This window comes from Hemiscyllium ocellatum, chromosome 26, assembly GCF_020745735.1.
Source record: "Hemiscyllium ocellatum isolate sHemOce1 chromosome 26, sHemOce1.pat.X.cur, whole genome shotgun sequence".
In the NCBI taxonomy this organism is placed as follows: Eukaryota; Metazoa; Chordata; class Chondrichthyes; order Orectolobiformes; family Hemiscylliidae; genus Hemiscyllium; species Hemiscyllium ocellatum.
The window spans coordinates 19,987,375-20,006,030 of record NC_083426.1 but is presented as its reverse complement, the minus strand read 5'-3'; the positions used below and the strand labels follow the sequence as shown (position 1 = coordinate 20,006,030).

Genomic DNA, 18,656 nt, shown 5'->3' with positions numbered 1-18,656 from the left:
ATGGGCTGAGGAGAGACAGATGGAGTTTATATAAACAGGAGGTCTGAATTTTGGAGAGGCAAATAAGAGCAGGACTTAGACACTCAAATGGGAAGGTCCTAGGAAGTGTTGCTGAACAACACAGTGTGGTGCAGCACGGTGGCTCAGTGGTTAGCACTGCTGCCTCACAGTACCAGGGTCCCAGGTTCGATTTTAGCCTTGGGGCGAACGTCTGTGGAGTTTGCACATTCTCTCTGTGCCTGCGTGGGTTTCCTCCGGGTGCTCCAGTTTCCTCCCACAATCCAAAAAGATGTGCAGGTCAGGTGAATTGGCCATGCTAAATTGCCCATAGTGTTTGGTGCATTAGTCAGAGGGAAATAGGTCTGGGTGGGTTACTCTTTGGAGGGTCGGTGTGAACTTGTTGGGTCGATGGGCCTGTTTCCACACTGTAGGGAATCTTAAAAAAACAGTCCTTGGAGTGCACGTTCATTGTTCCTTGAAAGTGGATTCACAGATAGATAGGATAGTAAAGGCGGCATTTGGTATGCTTGCCTTTATTAGTCAGTGTGTAGAGTATAGGAGTTGAGAGGTCATGTTGCAACTGTACAGGATAATGGTTAGGCCACTTTTGGAATACTGTTTTCAAGTCTGGTCACCCTGCTATAGTAAGGATGTGAAACTTGTAAGGGTTCAGTGAAGATTTACAAGGATGTGGCCACGATTGGAAGGTTTGAGCTATTGGGAGTCGCTGAATAGGGTGGGGCTGTTTTCTCTGCAGCATCGAAGGCTGGTGGGTGACCTTATAGAGGTTTATAAAATTACAAGGGGCAGGATGGATAAATAGAAAAGTCTTTTTCCCAGCATAGGGGAATCCAAAACAAAGGGCATAGGTTTAAGGTGAGAGGGGTAAGATTTAAAAGAGACCTAAGGGGCAATTTTTTCATGCAAAGGGTGATGTGCGTATGGAATGAGCTGCCAAAGGAAATGGTGGAGGCTGGTACAATTATAACATTTAAAAGGCATTTGAATGGGTTTACGAATAGGAAGGGTTTAGAAGGATATTGGCCAAACACTGGCAAATGGGAATAGATTAATTTAGGATACCTGGTTGGCATGGACAAGTTGGACTGAAGGGTCTGTTTCCATACTGTACACCTCTATGACTCTAATTATACTCCTCGTCAAGGGAGGTAATGTAGAAAATTTTAATGGAAAGGAAAGTAAATAAATACTTCAAAATGGAGATTGAATTACACTTGTGTAATCTGGTCTAATTGTTCTCAGCGTCGAGAATGTAGTGGTGGAAAAGGAATCTGATGAAGTGTGTATAACCGAAACGTTGATTCTCCTGCTCCTTGGATGCTGCCTGACCTGCTGTGCTACTCCAGCACTACACTCTCGACTCTGATCTCCAGCGTCTGCAGTCCTCACTTCCTCCTAATTGTTCTCAGCATCTAACTTAATACCCTCGAAGACTTCACATGGTCTCAGCTCTGTCAGAGTACCACCATGGGAGATTAACTAGTTTTGTTTTAAAACTACCACAGTTGTAGTTTTAATGCAGACAATTACAACAGGAGAATTCAATGCCAAATGTTGATAACTTACAGCAAATACAATGTGAAAGAGTTTAAAACTGAATGCAACAAGTTGCTTAATTTAAAAAAAACAAATCTTAATGCAGAATAAACTGCAATACCCAAGGGCCTGCTGAAATATGTTTATCAAAAACAAATGAAAAATGCAGTGTAGTGAAATGAAGATATTGAAAACAACAAATGCTGGAGATTACAGCAGGTCAGACAGCATGCACGGAAAATGAAGATGTTGGGTTTACCTTCTCGCTTCTCAAGTACATATTGGTTTTAGTTAAAAATCACACAACACCAGGTTATAGTCCAATAAGTTTATTTGGAAGCACTAGCTTTTGAAGCACTGCTCCTTCTTCAGGTGGTTGTGAAGCAGGACTATCAGACACCAAATTTATAGCAAAAGACTGCAGTGTCATCCAAGTAAAATGATTATTTAACAAACCTAGATTATTAAGTCTTAAATCTTGTAGAATGGGTTGCAGGTTTCGGTTCATTTATATGTAATTTCAAGAACTTCTTTTAAGTCACATTGTCAGGATAACTTAAGTTTTTATTAAAAAAAGGTGACATCTCATCTCAGATAATGCATAAAAGGTGTAAGCTTAGAGTCTGTCTGTATTCCAATCTTGAGTCAGACTGGTTCTGTTTCCAAAGTGGAATTTACAAAATATTATATGGATTGACTGCCTGCATTGCTTGCCTACAGGTTGTGTATTTTTTGAGCAAATTAGAACGCAAATACAATTCTGCAAATTCACACACACTCTCTCTCTCTCTCTCCTGTACACGCATACACATATTAGTCTATGGAGTGAATTTGTATTTGCAGCTAAATTGCATTTTTGCTCAAAAAATACACAACCTGTAGGCAGTGAATGCAGATAGTCAATCCATATAATATTTTGTAAATTCCACTTTGGAAACAGAACCAGTCTGACTCAAGATTGAGATACAGACAGACTCTTGCACCTTTAATGCATTGTCTGAGCTGAGATGTCACCTTTTTGTTTAATAAAGTCTTAAGTTATCTCGAGAATGTGACTTAAAAGAAATTCTGGGATTTACATATTAATGAGGAACTGAAACCTGGAACCCATTCTAAAAGATGAAAGACTTACCAACAATCTAGTTTAGTTAAATAAATCATTTTACTTGCATGACATAGTAATCTTTTGCTATAAATTCGGTGTCTTATGATCCTGCTTCACAACCACCTGATGAAGGAGCAGTGATCCAAAAGCTAGTGCTTCCAAATAAGTCTATTGGACTATAACCTGGTGTTATGTAAGTTTTAATTTTGTTCACCCCACTCCAACACCGGCTTCCTCCATATCATCTCTGATTTTAATTTAACCTGTGCTTATAATGCCATCTAGTGATGAATTTCATAGCTGGTCTAATACAAAAGCAAAAAAAAAGTTCAGAATAATAAAAAAGGTGAGTATTACACCACATCCCAATCTTTAGGTTTCTACTAAATTGACTCCTAGGAGAAAGTGAGAACTGCAGTTACTGGAGATCAGAGTTGAGACTATGGTGCTGGAAAAGCCCAGCAGGTCAGGTAGCATGTGAGCAGGAAAATCAACGTTTTGGGGATGAGCTCTTCATCAGGAATGAGTCTTGCGGGTCGGGGGACTGAGAGATAAATGGGGGATGGGTGTGGTGGAGGTAGCTGAGAATGCAATAGGTAGTTGAAGGTGGGAAAGGTGGTGATAGATTGGAGAGGAGGATGGAGTGGATAGATGGGAAAGGTGATGGACAGGTCAAGAGAGCAGTGCTGAATTGGAGACTTGGGACTTGGAGGGGTGGGGTGTGTGTGCGCGCGTGTGGATGAGAGGAGGAAACTAGGAAACTGGTGAAATCTACGTTGATCCTGGTGGTTGCCGGTTCCCAAGGTGGAATATGAGGAGATGAAGTGTTCAGCCACATGACAGTGGGTTGATTGGTGTGGGTGCCCCAGAGATGTTCTCTGAAATGATCTATGAGTTGGCGTCCTGTCTCCCCGATGCAGAGGAGACCACATCAGCTGCAACGGATACAACAGATAACATGGGAGGAGGTACAGGTAAATTTCTGTCTGATGTGGAAGGAACCAACCCCATGGCTGAACATTCCAACTCCCCCTCTCACTCCGCCAAGGACATGCAGGTCCTGGGCCACCTCCATCGCCAAACCCTTACCAACAGATCCTGGAGGAAGAATGCCTCATATTTCGCCTTGGGACCCTGCAACCACATGGGATCACTGTTGATTTCACCAGTTTCCACACTTCCCCTCCCCAACCTTATCCCAGTCCCAAGCCTCCAACTCAGCACAACCCTCTTGACTGTCCATCGTCTTTCCCATCTATCTGCTCCACCCTCCTCTCTGACCAATCACGTTCTCCCCCACCTTCATCTACCTATTGCATTCTCAGCTACCTCCCCCCCCCCCCCCCCCAAACCCACTCCCTCCACCCATTTATCTCTCGACCTGCCGGCCTACAAGCCTTATTCTTGATAAAAGGCTAATGCCCAAAACATCAATTCTCCTACTCTTTGGATGCTGCCTGATCTGCTGTGTTTTTCCAGCACCACACAGTCTCAACACTAAACTGACTCCTTCCAGTCTCTTTCCCATGGGCTTTGGAGACAATTTCATGATTTCTTTCTCAATCTGCTCTGACAGCCTAAACTTTCTCTGTTCTAATAACTTGAAGATTTCTATCCAAACTCTCCAGGCCCGTTTTACTTTTGTGAGGATGACTGGCTGCTCTGAACCAAACTGAGAAACTCCTTTTAGGAGAGGAAATAATACTTGCTCCTGAACTGAGCCCTGGTCTTGTCTAAACTAAACTATAAAAACCTGTTTCTGAACTCAATTCGTTTTGAACTGAAATCAAAGCTAATGATCTTAAAGATGTTTACGTGTCATGAATGCAATAGTATGAACATCTGTCCATTAATGTCACAGGAATTAGCACACACAAGCTTTGTGAGCAATGTTAGATCTGGTTCGCTCTATCTGAATGACTTGCTACCCTTTTTTTCCTTAAAGGAAACCTTCACATCAGTAATTGAGATCCAGTTGTCTCCCTCTTTAAACCAATCTAAATTCCAAATGATAATATACATTATAAACCTTTCATCATAAAACCACTGTGGAGGGAAATCCTTAACTTGCCTTCATCTGTGTCGAACAATTTAAAATGCAGATAATTTTTAAAATTAATTTTATACATCCTTGGTCTTTTCAGCCCCATAAACTACAATAATCAGATAGATTAGGCATATTAACATACCAATCGAATTAGAAAGTATGATAATTTGCTTCATGGTTGGAGTTCCATAAACCTGTGTAAAAACTTTGGGGTTGGAATTGAATTATCAAACACTGGGATCTTGGAGCCAGATTATGGAACACAAAGAAGTTAATGAAGTTAGTTCCAATTATAGTCAGAGGGAGAGGTGAACATTAAAATGCAAATTTTAAACCTAAGGAACAGAACCTGGAACTTCTGACTGGAATTGTAAAGAGTTATGATGCAAATCACTGCTTGACACAGCCAGCATAATCTAATGTAGTGTCTTGTAATTGCTTATGGTTAATGTAAATTGCTAAGGCCATTTGCCCAGTGCAAGTGGATGTCCAGGTTAAACAGGCAAAGATTGAATGGCAGGACCAAATACTCATTAAAGGCAAAGGGATTCATAGAGTTTAGAAACAAGCCCTTTGGCTCACCATATCTAGGCCAACCAACCAACACCAAACTACAGTAATCCCATTCACCTACACTTGGTCCATGGACCATGTCCAAAATTTAGAACACTCATCTAGATGCTTAAAAGTTGAGGAAATAGCTACCTCCACCACCCTCTCAGGCAGCATGTTCCATATTTCTCCCACTCTTTGGGTGGAAAAATGTTTTCCCAGATATCTTTTAAACAACTTGCTCCTCAACTTAAAATTACGTCCTCTGGTCTTAGACAGATTTGCCTTGCAGATAGAGATTCTCATGATCTACTCTGTCTGTGTGTCTCACATGCAGCCCTCTCTCAGCCTCCTTGGCTCTAAAATAAACAAACCTAGTCCTTCCAGGCTATCCTCAAACCTGAGACTTTTTATCCCAGGGAACAGCCTGGTACATCTATTCTGCACTCTCTGTATTGCAATCACGTCCCTCTGATAACGTGCTGGCCAGAACCACACACAGTATTCCATCTGTGGCCTATCTAATATTTTATAAGTTTGTCAGAAGATTTCCCTGCTCTGATAGTTTACACCCTGGCTAATGAAGACAAACATGTAACTTGTACACCAAGATCCCTTTGCTCCAGAGTAGTCCCTAAGGGCCGACCATTAATTGTGTATGTCATAGAGACATACAGCATGGTCCAACCTGTCCGTTTCCCAACCCAATGAAGTCCCAACTGCCAGCACCTAGCCCATATCCCTCCAAACCCTTCCTATTCATATACCTATCCAAATGCCTTTTATATAATGCAATTGTACTAGCCTTCACTACTTCCTCTGGCAGCTCATTCCATACATGCACCACTGTGTGTGAAAAAGTTGCCCCTTAGGTCTCTTTTATATCTTACCCCTCTCACCCTAAACCTATACCCTCTAGTTCTAGACTCCCCAATCCCAGGGAAAATACTTTGTCTATTTATCCTATCCATGTCCCTCATAATTTTGTAAACCTCTACAAGGTCAACCCTCAGCCTCTGACGCTCCAGAGAAAACAGCCCCAGCCTGTTCAGCCTCTCCTTACAGCTCCCAATGAAGACATTCATCATCTATGATTTTTTTAAACAGATTTTAAAATTCTTTTGCAATACTTACTGTTAGTACTTTGTAAATGCAGCAGTTATAAGTTTGAGTTGTAGCCAAGTATAAGTTGCTGTGTGGGTTCCACAATCTAACAAGATACTAGCCCAAATATAAACCAAAAGCATACTTACTAAATATAAACAAAGTATGTTTTTGGCTTATATTTAGTAAATCCCTCTTAAGGGATAGGTGTCTACTCTTCAGCGCTAAATTTTGATGCTGTGATCCCTATTACACCAACTTACAAAATTTTAAATATAGAAAATAACCCATACTCACACACCTCTCCACCTGGGTAACGGTAATGGTATTTGTCCTGGTCTCGCAGAGCAAATTCTTCTGGATATCGGTCCTGAATTTCACTGTAAGTCAATTCTTCACAAACACCCTTTAAAGTGAGGTTAAGCATATTTACTTGCAGACACCATGATACAAAAACGTAATACAATAGTATTTCCACAGTTTCCAAAATGTAAAGATAAACTTTAAACTGACTTTGTAATTAAAGTTCAATGCATATAAAGCTTTTTTTTAAAGACTCAACATTTGACTGTAAAAAGGTACTTTTTAAAAAAAAAGACATTTTTTAAAAGTACAAACTGACAACTATAGTTAAAAACAATTTTCCTTTCAATTCATTTTGAATTTTAAGTACTAATAAACTGACTTGGAAGTTGAAATTTTTTTTTGCACTTACAGCATCAAGCTCATTGAGAATTTTCCATTGTTCATAAGGAACCCCCAAGGCTTCTGCTGTTTGAATTGTTCGCTTCAGCTGACTAGTCCAAACTTTCAGGTCAGGAATTTTCTGTTCTTCAACAAATTTATGCAATGCTTCAGCATACTATGGAAGAAAATCAAAAAAATTAATACTTACTAATCAGTACAATTTATTTAAAAATTCTTTTTCAAATACAATGCCAATCAGTTCTTAAAATTTACTTGCACATAGTTAATCTATCTCAATGTTATTTATTGACCCAAGTTAGTTACTTTAGCTTGCAAAAGGTAAACCTCAAGTTTGCAAAGGAAGAAAAACATTAATTAACGTTTCAGGTCCAGTGACCCTTCTTCAGAAGTTCAGAAGGAGGGTCACTGGACCCAAAAAATTGACTCTCCTATCTCTCCACAGATGCTACCAGAATTGCTGGGTTTCTTCAACAATTTCTGTCTTTGCTTCAGATTTCTACCATCTGCATTTCTTTGTTTTATGTGGAAAATATTAATGTTGCTTCTGGCATTTGAACTTAACTGTAATTTTGTTGTAAACAGTGCATCACTTCTATGCATTTTATTAAGCAAATAAGACTATTTAAATAAAACACTTTTCAGTACCTGTTTTCCTCGGTGTGATAACCCTGCATCACCGCCAAGCCTCCCAGCACTGTTGTATTCACTCTCTCCATGCCGACTCAGGTAGATTGTACGTGGATAGACATGAATGTTCATCAAGTAATAAACTATCTTACTTTGAATATAATCCTGGACTCTGTTCACTAGAAATCGTCGACCAACATTAATTACTTTAATGAAGGATAAATCCCTAAGAAAGCATAATCATAGATATTACACATTAATTAACATGAGCAGTCCAAATAAATTTTCACTTTTAGTTTCCCCAGATAAATTAAATGAAAGCTAAAAAAAAGTTTAATAAACAACATTCAAACGCATAAAAAAAATGCAAATGGTGCAAAACAGCTTCACAGGTATAATAAAAGTAAAATCACCATACTCCTAGAGAAGCATCAGACTGCTTTCTCATTACATCGAGAAAACTGATGGTGAGTTTGACTGCTTCATAGTAACTTGAGCCAGTGTGGCAAGTGAACCCTCTCTGCTGGTGTTACTCTGTATCACAAACTACAAACTGTGCTAACCGATGCCCCATTACTCAACTTTGTGCTGTTTTTAGTTATGTCACAGACACTGGTGAACCTTGTTAGTGGTTTGGGATCTATTTGTAGCTATTTTCTAATCAACCTATTGAGAGATGTTATGACACATTTCTGGAGCAGGTGAGATTTGAACCTCGGACTCCTGGCTCAGAGGTAGACACACTACTACTTCAACGTGAGAGCCCTCAGGATATGTTTGCATTCTTTCCCTGTAATTGTTGTTATTTCACAGAAGTTTGCTCTTGCTATTCCAATGAAGCTGAAAATTATGATCACATTTAGCCTTTTATAGATTTAAAGAATCCATTTTTTTTTAACAATTTACAGTTAATCACTTTCCCAGGATGTACCATGGTATAAATTCAGCACTGGGGACATGATTTTGTAAACAAGCCTAGACAAGTTGTTGACCAGAAAAATCTGAAAAATATTGATACAGCAAAAATGAGAGAGGCAATGGATGGAACAAAAATTGAGAAGCAGACTATATTGGAAACACTATATATGCTTGAACTGGAAAAGTCACTTGATCTGATATCTTGCATCCAAGGTTGTTGGAAAAGTGGAAGGTTTGCCATAATCTTCCAATCTTTCCTGATCATAGAGGGGATCCAGAGGAATTTTCCATGGCAAATTTAAAACCTTTATTCGTGGGTGAAACGGACATTCCAGGCAAATACAGCAGTTATTTTAAATTTGTTGGGGGCAAAGTTCTCCAAAAAATTATCAGGGGAGAGAAAATATCATCAAGCCCTTGAAGAGGTTTAAGTTAATTAAGGAAAGGCAAGATGGACTTTTAAAAAAAGGTCATACTTGAATAATCTTATTGAATATTTGAAGAAATAACTGAGAAGTTTGCAATTTTAGAGAAGTTTTGTGGTTTAGGTTGTGAATCAGGTTGTAAGTTTGCTTGCTGAGCTAGTATATGTGTTCAGCTGTTGCAGCGTGGTGGTCGGTTTTTGGGCTACCATGATGCCTAGGGGCCAGAGTAGTCTGGTCATCATCACCGAGATATCTTTAATGTATGGCAGGGTGGCTAGAGTCTCTGGGCGTGTCGTGTCTTCTTGTTCAGGTCTGTTGTGTGAGAGTCAGCAAACTATGTTTATCAGGTACCTGTCATTCCTAAATACATTGTATTGATGATTTTCCCAAGCTTCTCATAATTCCTGGGTGCTGCCGTGTGCTGTGGCTTGTTTAAATAATGCCCTGATGCAGCTCCATTCGTGGACCTTGGGATGATTCCACCTGTAGTTGAGTATCTGGTAAGTGTGTGTGGCTTTCCTGTAGACGCTAGTCTGCAGCTCTCCATTGGCTTTTCAACTTACTATGACATCTAGGAAGTGGAAACTTGTTGTTCTCCTCCTCTTTAGTAAACTTGATACCGGTAAGGATGTTGGTTTTGTTTTTGTTTGTGAGCTTCTTCTAATTTGGTGCATTTCGTGACAACAAAAGTGTCATCCACATAACTGACACCTGCATAACTGCTCCTGCAAAGAGTTCTAATATTAGTGATCTCATAGGTGTCCCATTGATTTGTTTATAGATCTTGTCTTTGAAGGTGACATGAGGCACAAGTCTACTAGTTTGAGGATGCTGTCCTTGCTGATGGAGTTAGTGCTGTCAGGTATTTGTGTACTTGGTTCGTCTAGCGGTGAGGCCAGTGTTTCTTGGGCTGGGGTGATGTTTATTGATGTGAATAAGGCCATCACATCAAAGGAAACCATGACCTCGTCATCCTCTACTTATTCACATCAATAAATCACCAAAATCAGGATTCTTAGCAGATGTGGTTATGCAGAGGTTAGAGCAAACACGATCCAGCCCAAACTTTAGGGTTGGTATATGGATGACCACTTTGTCATCATGAAACGCAAGAAATTTTTTAAAAACCCCACAAACACAAACAACATCCTTACTGGTAGAAAATTCACCAAACAGGAAGAGAACAACAGACTCCCCTTTCTAGACATCACAGGAAAATGAAAGGTCAATGGAGAACTGCAGACCAGCGTCTACAGGAAAGGCACACACACACACTGACCAGATACCCAACTACAGCAGCAATTATCCCAACACCCACAGAGCTGCATCAGGACATTATTTAAATAAGCCACAACACACTGCAGCACCTAGGAACTACAAGAAACCAAGAAAAAAAGTACCTATACAACATATTCAGGAACAACAGGTACCCAACAAGCAGTCCACGATTCCTACACAACAGAACTAAACAAGAAGACACAACACGCGCAGAGACTCTCCACCGTGCCATACATTAAAGACATCTCGGCGATGATGACCACTCCAACCCCTAGGCATCACGGTAGCCCAAAAACCCACCACCACACTGAAACAGCTCCTGATGAATTTAAAGAATCCCGTACCAGCAACTAGCAGAACGAGTGTCATATATAAAATAGCCTGCAAGGACTGCAACAAACATTACATGGGTCAAACAGGCAGGAAACTAGCCATCAGCATACATGAGCAACGACTAGCCACCAAAAGACATGACTAACTTTCACTAGTATCTATACACACAGAAAAAGAGGGGCACCAGTTCGATTGGGACAATACATTCATCCTGGGACAGGCTAAACAGAGTCACAAATGGGAATTCCTAGAGGCCTGGCATTCAAACCAGAACTCCATTAATAAACATATCCATTTGCACCCCATTTATCAACCTCTCAGAAAAAGAAATGAAGTGATATCACCCATCACTACAGGCCAAGACACACAAAATAGCAAGCGGGACAGAATACCAGCGCTTCATTGGAGGCTCACTGCTAATGTTACCTAGCATGGTGATGAAACGTCTGAGAACAAATCTACCAGCTCAGTGAGCAAACTTGCAACCTGATAACTGAGATGGTTGATGAAAGGAATAATGTCAAAATAAATCTCACAAAGTACCATTTAAAAGGCTTGTTAATTATATTCTGGCCCATAGAATAGCAGAGTCAATGTTGACTGGGAAAGGAACACTGTCTTGAAAGCAGGGAATTATTTTTTATCCCAGAAGATGATATGTTTCACAGGCAATACTAGGGCTATTGTGTTTTTTTTCAAAATATGTATAAGTGACTTGGATATTGCAATACTGAGTAATTTGCTAATCATACCAAATTTGGAGAAGTGGTGAACTTTGAGGGTGATACTAATCTTCCGCAACAGGACACAGGCTAGCAGAACGGGCAGACAAGTGGAAAATGATATTTAACAGAGAAGAATGAGGCAATGCATTTTAGGCAAATAGATTCGGAGACATGACACATGACTCATGACACATCTCTAAATTGTGTGTGCAGGGACAGAGGGAGTGATGGCCCTGGAATGCATTTGAATCAATCTTTGAAGATGTCAGGAAATGTCGTGTAAAAGATTAGCAAAGCATATCAAATCTAGGGCCTCAAAAATTAAAGTACTGAGTACAAAAATAGGGAGGTTATTCAGAACCTTTATAAAGTTCGGGTCAATTCACAACTAAAATGTTGCACCAAATACTGGGGACCACACTTTAGGAAGGATATGATAATATTCCAAATGAGAGGTTACAGTTGTTTGCATTGTCTTCTTTAGTTTAAAGGAAATCAGCATGCTCTGGAAACAGTGGATAATATTGCATTGAACTGTGTCCTGCAACAGGTTAGGTGATAGTTGCCATAGGAACAGGGATTCTGGATTAGTGGTACTGGAAGAGCACAGCAGTTCAGGCAGCATCCAAGGAGCAGCGAAATCGACGTTTCAGGCAAAAGCCCTTCATCAGGAATAAAGGCAGAGAGCCGAAGTGTGGAGAGATAAGTTAGAGGAGGGTGGGGGTGGGGAGAAAGTAGCATAGAGTACAATAGATGAGTGGGGGAGGGGATGGCCTCCTTCACCGCTGCTCCCTCACCACCAGACGCCTGGAGGAAGAACGCCTCATCTTCCACCTCGGAACAATTAAACCCCAGGGCATCAATGTGAACTTCAACAGTTTCCTCATTTCCCCTTCCCCCACCTCACCCTAGTTCCAAACTTCCAGCTCAGCACTGTCACCATGACTTGTCTGGACTTGTCCTACCTGCCTATCTCCTTTTCCACCTATCCTCTCCACCCTCTCCTCCCTGACCTATCACCTTCATCCCCTCCCCCACTCATCTATTGTATTCTATGCTACTTTCTCCCCACCCCCACCCTCCTCTAGCTTATCTCTCCACGTTTCAGGCTCTCCGCGTTTATTCCTGATGAAGGGTTTTTGCCCGAAACGTCGATTTCGCTGCTCCTTGGATGCTGCCTGAACTGCTGTGCTCTTCCAGCACCACTAATCCAGAAGCTGGTTTCCAGCATCTGCAGTCATTGTTTTTACCTCGTTGATAGGAACAGGGAGCCCAGGTGAGAACTTATTGAACCACTGTGCCACATTTCACAACTGAATACAAAGAGGGGTGGCTGTCTTGCCTTGAGTAGACTTACACTTTTTAAGCAGTCTGATACCCAGGCAGTCTGGCAAGGCTGGGAGAAAAAAATATCTGAATGGGCCTACTCTTGATATCAATTCCCAAATTCTAACAGCAATGAAGGAGGGGACCTGAAATCGTTGCTGCATATTATGATTTGGGAAAATAAGGAAACATTACATCATTGCAAGCTGGAAATTGTTGAGTTTATGGTCAGCTACAACCATAGAACAGGAGGTGGGCAGAAAGTTTGAAAAAGGAACAATACATTGCGCATCCTCTCAGCTCCACAGTTGATCCCTCTAGCTCTCACCTCTGGGTCACCTCACCCACTATCAAAGGGGCAACACACACCCAAATACATATATCACATGCGTCTCCCTTTATTTGCATACTCCCCTTTATATATGTATTATTGACACATGCAACAATTATAACTATTATACAAGAATCATAGCCAACATATATACATTGTCAGGATAAAAAAAGAAAACCGGCATCCTTCCATTATTTACATTGACACAGAGAGTTTCTGTGTAGCTCCTGTTTGTTTGCTGGTCCGTCCCTCTCTGATTGGCTGCTGTTGCCCTGCATTGAGTGTCTCCTCCAGACCAGTTCATCCCTAGTCTGCACTGTGCTAAGATGACGGTCCCTATTTGAGTCACCACCACAGCAGGGATCCATTTCTCGCCAGATATATAATTCAGGCCAATGTGGTTTCTCATCTTTGGAATACCTTCAACCGCAAGGTTCCCACCCTACTTACCTTGTCTTTGATTTTGCTCTAGCACTTCTCTGGTCTCTTCCAGTCGCAGTAAGTCAAATATGGTCCTCAGCTAGTGGTTGAACATTAAGAATGCTGCTAAATATTGAGACATCACATGTAGCATGTTCTTGTACATGCTGAAGAACTTGTTGTGGTGCCATTCCTGCGAAATCTCACTTTCAGAGGGCTTTAAGGCCTGTTTCAAGGTTTGAACAAATCTCTCTGTCTGGTCATTTGTCACAAGGTAATATAGAGCCAATCTCACATGTCTGACTCCATGATTTTCCAGGTACTCCATGAATTCTTGTGCAACAAACTGTGGACCATTGTCATTCACAACTTGTTTGGTGAAACTGGTGTGGAAGGTTCCTGAACCTGGCAATTATTTCATCCAGTTGGCCTATCATCACTTCTGCTGATACAGAATTCTTGACTGCATCATCAGGTCACTTGGAGTGGGCATCAAATGACCACTAGTAATGGTCCCATGAAAGTGACATGAATCCACAGCCACAGTGATGGAGGCTAGTCACTTGGGCAAAGGGGCAACAATGGTGGAGTCTTCCTTACTAATACATAAGATTCACATGATCCCACTTTCTTCTCAAGCTGGGAGTTCACATTCGGCCACTAAAAATAACTCCTGCCTTTTCTTTCATTTGCTCCATTCAGGGGTGCCCTTGGTATTCTTGTTCCTGTTCCTTTCCTCCCACAAGGAGAGGGATAACAATTCTATTTCTCAAAATTAAATACTCGTCTGATACAGATAACTCCCACCTCCTGGACAGATAAGGGTGTCGTTCTAGGCAGTTTCTCAAAACTAAACTCATTCCAGTAATGTTCTGCACTTGACTTGCTCATACTGCTACCTTGTCTTCTTGGGGAAAAGTGCATCATTTTCAGGCTGTATCTGGTTCCAGACAGGAGCATTTTTATTTCCTGGTAGTGGTAACCTTGGTAAAGCATCCGCATTGTTGTCCTTCTCCAGCTGTCAGCATCTGATTCCATATGAGTAGACAGACAGAGCTAGTGCCCATCTCTGCAAGCATGCTGCTGCTCTTGACTATATTCCTATATACAGGTCAAAAATGAAGGCTAGCAGCTTGTAGTCTGTCAACAGCACAAAATGACTACCATAGGTGAAATGGATGAACTTAATAGAGAACATAATGCTCAAATCCTTCTTTTTCCACTTGAGTATACCTACCCTCCATCTTCATTAGTCACTTTCATGCGGGCATAGTGGGCTTTCCCTCTCTATTTTGCCAGATGTGTGCCAGTACAGCACCAACCCCATAAGGTGAGATGTATCACCCCAGTGGTAACTGCAGGTCAAAATAAATCAACACTTCAGACCACCTTAAGGCTTGCTTCACCTCCCAGTAATCCACCTCACATTTCTAGTTTCATTTCCATGGTCAGCCTTTTCCTAGCAATCAATGGAGGGTTTTAGCACTGTTGCAAGATCAGACACAAACTGACATAATAGCTTTACAAGTCCCAAGAACGATCTCAGTTGAGACATAATTTCTAGTTTAGGGGCGTTTATGATAGCCTTCTTCTTCTTGGCTATGACGTGGCCCAGGTACACTATGGAGTCTTTTTTTTAAAAGAACTCTCATTTTTCCCTTTTTACTTGAAGGCCACATTCCTACAACCTTTTTAGGGATTGAGTTTCTCAAATGCTCATCTGCTAAGGATCCAGTAACAAAAATATTGTTTAGGTCTACTAAAAATTTGGTTCATGGCCTTTTGGAATACAGCCAGTGCTGATGTGATGACAAAAGACAGTGTGTCACTATTGTCAGCAAGGGCTGGGACTCCTTCATGAACAGTCATCCACAAGTAGGCTTGAGACTGATCCATCTTTGAGAATTTCTTTCCCCCAGCCAGTCCCCGAAACAAGTCCTTAAAGTGTGGAAGTGGATATTGACCTTAAAGTTACCACAAATGCTCACCGTACCATTTGTTTTTAAGACCGGGACAATTTGAGTGGCCCACTAATGGTTACTGGTTCCACTTTCACCAGCCATACCAGTTCTGTCTCCACTTTGGGCCAAATGGCATACAGTACTGAATAGGGCTTCAGATTCCTTGGACAAGCCTCTCATTTCACCCAAAGTTTAACTTCATTTTCCCTTCATTGTCCAAAATCTAATCAACTCATTTTTGAGTCTGCCAGCCCATTAGCCATGTGTTAATTTAACTTTATTTTCTGTAACCAGGTGCCAAATTGAGGCATTTTGGCACACTGACTCCTAAGCTGTACTTATACCAGTACATAGCTGTTCAGTGGCATCAATTGTCCCATGTATGTCCAAAGTGTAATTTTGGCAGGTTTCAATGGCAATGCCTTTAACTTTTCTTTATATATAGATTCAGGAATCAGACACACTACTGCAACTGAATCCACTTGCATCTTTATTGACTTGCCTTCTAATTTTGGAAGAGCCCAGAAATCAGCTTCATCCTGTAGCAACAGAATGCTTAGCTGATACGCTACTCTGTTTCTCCCACAGTCAAAGCTGACCCCTGTTCTACTCCTCGGCTGGTGGCATGTACTTTATAACTTGTCCTCTAAATTATGTCATTTAAGTACTCCTTTTCCTGCTTGATTTGTGCTTGGTAATGACTTGCTGGCTGACACCTCCAGCACTGGGCTTCTTAAGACAAACATGTTGACTCCTTGTGACCACTCTTACAGCATTCTAAGTTAGTTCTGCACTCTGCCAAGTTTCCACTACTTTTTCACTCGGGTGACAATAGTCAATTGGGTTGCTATGCTGGCAGACAACTTCATCGAGGTAGCCATTTGAAAGCTGCCCTTGAAATCCAGGTCTCTCCTTGTTAGTAGCTTGCACTAAATGGCTTGACACCGGAGGCCACAAACCAAACCAAACCTTCCAAATTCACAAAGTTCTGCGAACATCTTTAAGGCAGCTACAGATTGGGCAATGGACTATCCTTCAAGCTGCATCTTTTTTAAAAACTGAAACATTCTGCAATCATCGGAGCTTTTGTGCAGAATAACTCCAACACATTCCATTGTTCCTGCTATGTCTTCTGTGGGTTTCTCTGGTTTCACTAGACTTGTTAGAATTGTGAAACTCTTGCTCTCAAAAGATACTCAAGAAAACCAGCAGGTGACTCCACTGTACCATACACACTCCCTCTCTCTCTCTCTCTCTCTCACATACACACACACACAAACCCTCTCCTCTCATACATAAGCTCTCTCTCATCCACGCACACATGCACTTCCCACACCCTCTCATATTCTCACACACACACACACACACACACACAGTTAAAAATCACACAATACCAGATTATAGTCCAAAAGGTTTATTTGAAAGCACTAGCTTTTGGAACGCTACTCCTTCAAGAGATGATTGTGGAGAATAAGATTCTAAGACACAGAATTTATAGCAAAAGTTTACACTGTGATGTAACTGAAATTATACATTGAAAAAGACCTGGATTGTATATTAAGCAAGTTTATACATACTTTTTCATATACACTCACATCCACGTGCACACAATCATGTATACACACCCACTCGGTCTCCCCTGTACACCCGCATATGTAAATTTATGGGGTGGGTCTGTAGTTGCAGAATTACATTTGCTCAAAAACTGCATAAATCCATGTGGGATTCTGATAGTCCCACTTTAGAAAGAAAACTGACTCAACATTGGGACAGACTTTAAGTTCATACCTTTAATACATTGTCTGAGATACCATAACACCTATTGTTAGATATATTGAAGCCACCTTGAGAATGTAACTTAAAAGGAGTTTTCAGATTTTCATATTAAAAGAGCCTAAAATAGCACATCCCATCTGAAAAGATGTAAGACTTAATGTAAGTTTGTTTAATATTCATTACAACTGTGACACTGTAACCCTTTTGCTATAAATTCTGTCTTCTGGTCCTACTCCACAATCACCTGAAAGCGGCAGTGCCTCAAAAGCTCATGCTTTCAAATAAACCTGTTGGACTGTAACGATTTTTAACTTTGTCCACTCCAGTCCAACACCGGCACCTCCAAATCAAGAAAACCGGCCGCATTATCTCTTAACCCACTTTATTCACCCTTAAATGCACATCAAAACATTCGGTGTACACATCCAACACTTCTTCAAATGGTCCTATCGTTTCAAATTGGCACCTATCCCCATTTTTGTTTCCTGCCGGTGGGGGTTTTTGCACTACTCAAGTCTAGTAGCTGCTCGCATCCCAAGACCCCTTGGTGAATGTTCTCTGCGCAGACCTCTCCTTTACTGAGTGTGTTAGCGTACCACTCTTCCCTGCTGTTGACCACAGCCCAAGTCCTCCACGGCTGCTATCCATGTCGATTTCAGTCAGTGAATGAGTACTGAAGAAGGGCCTATGCCCAAAACGTCGATTCTCCTGCTCCTTGGATGCTGCCTGACCTGCTGCGCTTTTCCAGCAATACATTTTTCAGCAGTGAGTGAGTACTGCCCTCTTCAGCTATTGGCTGTGATCCTGCCCCTCGTGACCGCTTCCCTCAATGCTACCTCCTCAAACTTGCACCATTTCTGAAGTTCAAAAAGAAACCAGCAGTCACACAGAGTTTGTGGACTGGATCCCATTCTTATCATACAAACACAATAACTGGTGACATGTACAGAGGATAAACTTGAACAGGGAATACTTTATCCTCTCAGCTCCACTGTCAGTTCTAGACTGCCCCTCTAGCTCCCATCTCTGGGTCACTTAACCTGCATCCAACACTTCATCAAATGGTCTTAAAAGGCCCACACACACCCAACTACATACATAACAGAAATGACTGTGGACTTTTACCTAAAAAGACTAATATTTTGGACTGTGTTTCATAATCTATATTTGCAGTGTGGGGCTCCCAGTCACCTTATATAGTTTTATTTCTTTAATGTCTTATTAAATAATGTTTAGTAGCAGTCTTAAAACTTGATGTCTTGTAATGTTGCTCTTAAGTTGCTTTTGGGAATTTAAGTATTTTTTAAAAGGTTAATGGTCTGTACAGGATTTCAAACAGTAAAGGTAGTTTAAAGGGTGCCCAGGAGATTTACCAGAAATTTACTTAAAGGTTAGGTTACAGAAGCTGCAATTCTTCTCCTTGGGATTAATGGAAATTGGCAGGGAGACTTGATAGATATGTT

General features: G+C 41.1%; 1 protein-coding gene across 3 annotated transcripts in view; it reads right to left on the bottom strand.

Moving 5' to 3' along the window:
- Positions 1 to 18,656, bottom strand: part of LOC132828172 (6-phosphofructo-2-kinase/fructose-2,6-bisphosphatase 2-like) — a 77,796-nt gene that overhangs the window by 23,518 nt on the left and 35,622 nt on the right. For all 3 annotated transcript variants that reach the window (XM_060845102.1, XM_060845104.1, XM_060845103.1), the window contains 3 exons: positions 7,719 to 7,926; positions 7,081 to 7,227; positions 6,667 to 6,771 (listed from right to left, as the gene is read on the bottom strand). In XM_060845102.1, coding sequence (XP_060701085.1) covers positions 6,667 to 6,771; positions 7,081 to 7,227; positions 7,719 to 7,926 — 460 coding nt within the window. The remainder of the gene's footprint in view (positions 1 to 6,666; positions 6,772 to 7,080; positions 7,228 to 7,718; positions 7,927 to 18,656) is intronic.